This window comes from Grammomys surdaster, unplaced genomic scaffold (assembly GCF_004785775.1).
Source record: "Grammomys surdaster isolate TR1022 unplaced genomic scaffold, NIH_TR_1.0 112587, whole genome shotgun sequence".
NCBI lineage: Eukaryota > Metazoa > Chordata > Mammalia > Rodentia > Muridae > Grammomys > Grammomys surdaster.
The window spans coordinates 6092-13854 of NW_021611816.1; the positions used below are offsets into that span (position 1 = coordinate 6092).

General features: G+C 41.6%; 1 protein-coding gene across 1 annotated transcript; it reads right to left on the reverse strand.

Annotated features, from left to right (window-relative positions):
- Positions 1 to 5842: 5842 nt before the first annotated feature.
- LOC114635566 (UDP-glucose 6-dehydrogenase-like) lies at positions 5843 to 7752 on the reverse strand. Its single transcript, XM_028784089.1, has 3 exons — positions 7556 to 7752; positions 7061 to 7152; positions 5843 to 6950 (listed from the first exon to the last, which is right to left on the reverse strand). The coding sequence occupies exons 1-3, from the start codon at positions 7725 to 7727 to the stop codon at positions 6702 to 6704; spliced, it is 513 nt and encodes a 170-aa protein (XP_028639922.1). The 5' UTR covers positions 7728 to 7752; the 3' UTR covers positions 5843 to 6701.
- Between the last annotated feature and the right edge of the window lie 11 nt (positions 7753 to 7763).

Below are 7763 nucleotides of genomic sequence, written 5' to 3' on the forward strand. Positions count from 1 at the left end.
TTTGCTTATTTTCAAGTACAGCATCGTGGATGAACCAAATGTTCTTTGTTACTGAGGACTCAGTAAAGTAAACAAAATGTGTAAAGCATCATAGAAACAATTATAAACTTAGACAGAAAGCAATTCTCTATGTAGTGTGGAAAGATTATTTTGTGCTTTAATGACTCCCAATGGTTTCATGTTTTTCTAACATAAAAACAGTATATTCAAAATGATGACTAACCTAGAATAGGTACTTACAAGCAAGTTATTTGTATTAAGCAAAATAACTTCACATACAGCATTTTAATGTAATATAAATCTCCTGGATTGAATGAAAGGAGAATCTTTATTTAAATGCTAGCTACTATCTGGACAGGAGAGATGGCATGCTAAGTGAAAGAGAAAATCTACTCCTATGTATTTCACATTTCCCTAAATAAAACAGCAGAGAAAACGAAATAGTAAGGAGCGTATAGAAATGTATTATCAATCAGGATTAGAGCAAAGAGGACAAATACTTATTAGATTTCTAGGCAATATAAAAATTAGACATGCTGCTGCTCCAAATATTGGCCATATAGGAACTCTCAGTTACTCCTCTAGCACCTTGTCTGCCTGCATGCCGTCATGCTCCCTACCATGCTTCCTGCCATGGTGATAATGGACTGTAAGCAAGTCTCCAATTAAATTGTTTCTTCTTCCAGAGTTTCTGTGATCATGATGTCTCTTCACATCATTACTGAGAACACTCAGTAAGGCAACAAGTCATGATTTATGGTGTATTTTTTATGTGCTAGAACTCTAATGATCTATATATAATTTTATTTTATAAATAAATTTCATGAATTTATTTTATTTAGTCATCACAACAGTCCCTCAAGTTACATAATTTAGTCCACACTGTACACACGTAAAACTGAATCATGATATTAAATACTTTTCAAAGTTATTTTGTTGTTGTTGTTGTTGTTATACTAGCTATTAAACCCAGGGCCATGAGAATCCTAGGTAAGCATGCTACCATCAAGTAACTTTTTACTTTCTTTTTTTTTTCAAATCGTAATTTTTACTTATTCACACAGGGGTTATAAACACAAAAAGGCAGGACGTGGGGAAAGGGATGACACTGGGGCATGGGTGTTCAGGGGAAATATAGATATCTTTCAGAACTTTCTTAAAACCCTTGTTTTCAGTTGTCATCTACCAAAATCCTGAGAAACTCATGACATTTCACTAAGAATTTTAGTAGTTAGCTCAAATGATGTCTTTCTTCTGCTAATGCCAGAGACCCTGGAAATTGAGTGGCCACATAGAAAACCTGTCCAGTTTCATATTTTGATGATTCTCAGTATTCCTCCAGATTTACTATGTATATCATACTGAAAGTTTTTTCCTTGTAAAACCAGAAGCATTCCATTTTCATGAAGATTCCCATTGACTAGCTCAAGCAACCACTTTGAGGTTCCAGGTCCATCACCCTCTTCACTTCGTGCAGTTACAGACTGTGGATTCTGTATGCTTCCTATTTATCATACAATCTTTCATTTCAATCACTCTATCATCACTACCCTGAGTCTTCTTTGTCAGATTGCTCAACATCTCCAACTAGAATCAAAAGCCCACTGATACTGTTTCTGTGTCTGCACTCAAGTAAATGAACGTGAGTAAACAAAGGACCATTTTTATAATTCTATCAAGAGCCTGACTTATCTATGATTACCTTATCTAACTTGCATTAAAAATATTCTAAAACATCCTTCATTATTTGATACATTGATTTGTTCCGTTACTCTTTTTTCTTAACAGATAATTTAATTGTGATTAAGTAGCACAAAAGGACAGCCACCAGACAGGAATCCTTTAGGTCATCCATCAGACAGGAATCCCTTAAATATTCTGTTCTCAGATCTGCCTGTAATTGTTTTGGTTTTAGTATTTTCCTCAGATGTTTCTGATTTTAAAATATAGTATATGTCTTTTTCAAAGGCAGTTTCTTTACATGTTATCTGATGCAGAACCCTTTACTTCAGTCTCCATAGACTATGTAAATATTCAATCCATTTATTTTCAAAAAGTATTTTTCACTATGACCTATGTTTAAATATATCATATATGTGGTATATGTGATATATCATGTCAATTTAATGTACATGTTATACATTAAATATATTTTGTACATATTTTATGTTTTCTACACACTATGTATAAATAACTTGAAAACTTTGTTTTTACTGTTTTAACAGTTTACGTAAATAATAAAAGTAAAGACTTCGCAATAGGTCTTCGTAGATGGTAGATCCCAGCATGCTGGACTTATGCAGAAAAAAATAAAAACATTCTTTGTGTTTACATACTATTGAACACAAGATATCATTTTTTTTTTCAGCAAATCATGCACCCTTACATTTGGGGGCTCTTTTCCAAAATTTGCTAGAAACCCCCTGACTGAAACAGTGGAGTGTTTTGATTGGTAAGCCTAGGCACTGCACTGGGTTGTCTTTTGTCTTGACAGTCTCTGTTTTTGTTTTGGGTTTAATCTGTATTTCTGTTTCAGGTTTAATCTGGAGGCCAAGAGAGACAAAGTAGACACATATTTTTTCACCTGGCCAGAGATAACAGAGGACACATCTGACCATCTAACAGAAAAAGGAAAACTTGTCAGTTCTTATCTGAATTCCGAACTGGCTGTGGGTTATGGGCTTCCCATGCACAGGGAAGAAGACCATCTGAGACAGTTTTTTTGTTTTGTTATTATTTTCCCAAGAACATCCTTCTGTGTCTGCCTCTGTGTGCTTTGTTTGTGTTTTTTGTCCTCTTGGACAAATTTTTCTTTGATTTCTAGGATGGAACAGGCATAAAGTACCCCACTGGGCTTGGTCCTAAACCATTTTAAAGACTCTGGTCCTGTTGTTTATCCCCAAAAACAAACCATAATTTGCAGGAATAAATGGCCCACATATAAAATAGGATGGCCTGAAGAGAAGACTTTCCATCTCCCCATCATCTAGAGGGTAACGGTTTAGTTTATGAGGCCTGCAGCCACCTGGACCAAAAGCCATATGTCACCACATGGCAATACCTGGTTGAGAAGCCCCTGTTTGGATGAGACCTTTTTTGTTATGGGCCTCGATGTTCCCTACCCTTCTTCCTCTAAAGGAGGGTCAGCCTTGGTCCCCTACATTGCTCCCCCTTTCTGCTCCCAAGAAGGATCCCTGTCCCCATTCTCATGTTCCTGCCAGTATGAGCAGAGGGAGGAGCAGACCCTGACACCCCTGGCACTCCTGACTCCACTTGGAGTCCACCTCACACTCGAGCCATACTGCCCAGAGGACTAACTCTACTATGGCCTTATCCCTCTGGGCTAAGGGACCCCTAGGTCCTCAGGGGTGACAGTTCATGAAATATGTGTCATTTGCCTGTAATAATCTTTACAATTGGAAGTTGCAGAACTCTCCATTTTTAGAAAGACCTTCAGCTCTCAATAGATTCAATCATACTGACTCAACCTGCCCACCTGGGATGACTGTCAGGAATTGTTCCAGGTCTGCTTCTCAACAGAGGGGATTGTGGAAACTGTCCAGAAATTGGTTCCCGGGAGCAAATGGGCTACCCGCTCAAGTCCAGACTAATATCAATGCAACCTTTCCTTTGACTCAACCCTACAGGAATTTTAACACTGCTGAAAGTAGAGGCTCTGGGTCTACAGCAAGATTCTGATTGGGGGAGGGGGACTTCTGTCTTGGGTTTGGTTTAATGCTTGTATTATGTTATTTGGGTTCCCAAATTGCACAAGAATCCCACATATAAGACGCTGCAGGTCTCTGACCCCAGTTGGTTCTAACTGGTAAATAAAGTCGTCAGTGGCTAATGGCTGGCAGCGAGACACAGGCAGAACTTTAGGATTTATGGGCTAGGAGATAGAGAAAAAAGAAGGAGTTAGTACCACCATGCCAGAAAAGCAGAAGGATAAGGAATGAGAGGTGCAGGATGGAGAGACAGCCAACATGTAAGAGTTAGGGATTGTGGCCCAGGAGAGTTGCAGACTGGGGTGGCCAGAATAGAATGTAGGTTTTAGTAAATAATAATTCAGGAATATCAGTGAAGAGAATGTTTTAGCCCCATGGATATTTTGGAGTGCTCCTGCCACTGATCTGCTTAGGGCATATGAAATAATTAAATATAAGAATGGGGGTGGGGGGAGGGTGGGGGGAGTCTTTCATTCACAAACCCAAACCATTGGGTCAGGAAGCTAGGAACTCATGCTGTCACAGATGGGCTATTAGAGAGGATTAACCAACTACAGCTACAGATAGTGCCCAATACGGGGCTCGAACTTATTATAAAAATTAACTGGAGAGTCTTGAGTGGAAAACACGTACCATGACATGAGTTTAGGAGGTGAAGAGAACTGGTTTCTAGCAGAGTTGTGGGTTTTGCCCAAGCCATGTAGCTCCTCCCCAAACCACGCAGGTTCAGAAGTAGAACAAAAGGCCTGCTGAACTGGTGTGCACAATTCTGTAAGCTGGGACATGACTAAGTCTCCCAAGCCAACCCGGAAAAATCTGGGTGGTAGGGATTTACCCTGAGCATTTCTCAAAGGCTTCTAGCTGCCTTGGAGAGTTTGACCTCGGAGGTGCTGGCAGCACCTGCTGTACAAAGAGACAGGGTGCTATGAAGGCAGAGAGAGGCAGACAGTAGAAGCTGATAATAAAAGATAGAGATAAATGAGTAAGACTTGACTAATTGTTTTAAAAGATAGGATGTAGATATATTGGTAATTGTTTTCAAGTATACATGGAATGAAGAAATTTGATCTCAAATATAGGAAACAAAGGCATGGAGATAGCAAGAAACCCTATCTCAGCAAATAATAATGAGATAATAATCTCCATAGATGACAGAATGAATGAAAACCGATTTAATTGTTTTTAAGGATAGAAAAGAGAAGAATGCTTTAAAGGAAATTTGAAAAGATCTATGTCAGGGCAAGCAGCTGGGTTCTTTGAACATGAGCTATACAGAAATTTTGGGATTTCTTAGCTTCATATAACAAATTAATAGGCTGAAAAAAAAGGGATCATACAGAAATATAGAAGGCAATTTAAAGTTAAATGCATCAGAAAGGATGTCTATTCAAGTTATACAAAGAGAAAAGGGATAGATAAGATAGATAGATAGATAGATAGATAGATAGATAGATAGATAGATATTGATCTCCATTGAAAGGAAACTTTAAGTATACATAGATGAAAAAATAAATTTAGGCCTTGATCTCACTACTAATAATTGATCATGTAAGAACAAGACATCAAGAAGGCAGTTGAAGTTCATTACCATCAGCTGAAAATTGCAGAGGATCCAGAAGTGACTCCGCAGGAGACTGACACAGCTGTCAGCTCCCCTGCCTCCCCCTACGGTCGACCCCTAGACTTCCACGCCCTCCAGAAGGGTTCCTGGTATGCCTGGCTTTGCCCTCATTTCTCTCGCTAGAGAGCTTGGCCTCTTGATCACCACAACAAAAATTGGCTTTTTCCTAAACCAAGGCCACCCTTGATATGGCCGCTAACATTGGGGAGCCTTCCTTTATGACAATATTACACCCCAAACTGACAAATGGTTGGTAACTTGAACATTTACAAGAGACTAGGATGGCTGTGAGTTAGCCCAATGACGGGATTATTGTAGGTCCACTTCCCAGGGGCCCACCCAATGCAGCCGAAAAGGAGTGCGTGGTGCTGGGAGTGGGTGCAGCCTACATGGCCTAAGACAGGGCTCTCACCCTCCTTTCACCCACATCAGAGTCCCTTGACGTTGCCCATCGTCGACAGCCTAAAGCCTTCGACCATCGATGTGACTCGTCTCACGTCAGTGTTTTGGGGTTGTGAACTTGTCTAAGACCCCCCATAATTAGACATCCAAATTCAAAACTCCACCAACTGTTTTTAACCTTCCATAAATTACTCTGCCAGCAGCCTCTACTCCGTGTCCACACGGCTCCAGGAGGCAGCAAGTGAAACTTGTTAGTACTTGCAGAACTCTGGCACAGCAGGGGCAGGTGGGACACACAGATAGACACACACAGGTGGGACACATAGGCTCTGGACCTGTTCTGTCAGCTCTCCCGAGCGCCACGTCGATGAATGTGAATGGAAAGAGGGTCCTAAGGCCCATATTCTCCCCTCAGACTTCTCATGGCACACAGACAGTACTGAGTGTCTGAAAGTTGCGGAGGAACACCAGGTGATGACCATGGGTACCTGGCGAGGTGGATGGTAGCTATTCTCACAGGAGGATGACAGTGTTGCTGATAGGTGAAGCATTTCTCAGTGGCCACCACTGTCAAACCCTACCCCTCACCCACGGCTTCACTGGGGTATGACACTCATGTAACCACAGTGGGTCGTCTTACTTGACCTTCCAGGTATGGGGTGAGAGAGGGCACAAGCTGTTTCCATATGATAGGCACCTGACACCCTCCTACTGCCAAGGGAAGGAAGTCAACCTTAGGTTACAAACGGGAAGGCATGGAACAGTTTCCAAAGCTCCAGACTTTGCAGAGAACGGGCCTCTTGTCCTGGTTATCTTACTGTCCTACTGCTAACTTAGAAAATATGACGCTCTGAAACCCACACAGTGGGTTTATAGATCGTCCATGGCCATTGAGGAGGCTCAGAGGGAAAAGGTACTTGCTGCACAAACCTGAAGGAGGGAGGGACGGGCTAACATGGTTGTCCCCTGACCTCCACACATGCCCCACCCAAAACCATGCATACATATACATAATAATAACTAAAAGAAAATAACCATGACCAGACCCAACCAACCAACCAACCAAGCCAGCCCAGAGTCCTGATTACCTGGAAGCCTATGGTCTGCAGTTCACTGTGGAGCCCATCCAGGACACGCCGACCATCAAAGATAAAGGCTGGCTTCAGCATTCTTTTATGAATCCGTTCATAATCCAGTTCCTGTGGAGACATTCAAGGGAATAATTAGAACATACATGTAGACACATACCCAACTAGTGCTCGCACTGGAATGCTTCTAGAATTTCCCTTGATGTCATCTGAGACGTCACCTTAAACATGTCCCACTCAGTGCAGATGACAAGGGCGTGGGCTCCATCACATGCTTCGTATGGATCCTTGGAAATGGTCACCAGTCTGGACACTATAAAAACAGCAACGACCAAAAGAGATGAGAGACGAGGCCCCGCCGGAAGTTACGTGTTTTAACACTCGTCCTGCAGGAGTGTCTGACAGTGAATGAATGGAAGTGAGACCAGGAGCACCCCCAAACTTTCTTCACAAGTATTTCCTGGGGGTCTCTGGGGCTTTGTAAATACCATTGAGCTGTATCTTTGGCTCCAGCAAACACTACCAGATTAAAGCACAGCTGATAACGTCAGTTCAAAGCTGGGAACACAGTGGCTAAGAGTTAATTTTAGAGAAACAAGGCTGAATACTGGGCAACGCACTGACAAGAAGCAACAGAAAAACAACTCCTCAATAAAGGGTTCAAAGACAAGCCAGCTGTGTGGGTTTCACCCAAAGGCTCTGTGGGACAGTCCTACCTTGGTCATCTGCTGAGACGCCTGGATGGGAAAGATCCACCACTATCTGTTCCCTGGGTACTTTTGGATCGTATATGTGGAGGTGTGCGCCCTCATCCATCAGGTACTTGCTAATGTAGATACTGGAGGACTCTCTGAAGGACAAACAAATCAGTATTGTTTGAAAGGGCATATTCTAGTAACAGGGAATTTTTTTTTTTTTTTTTTT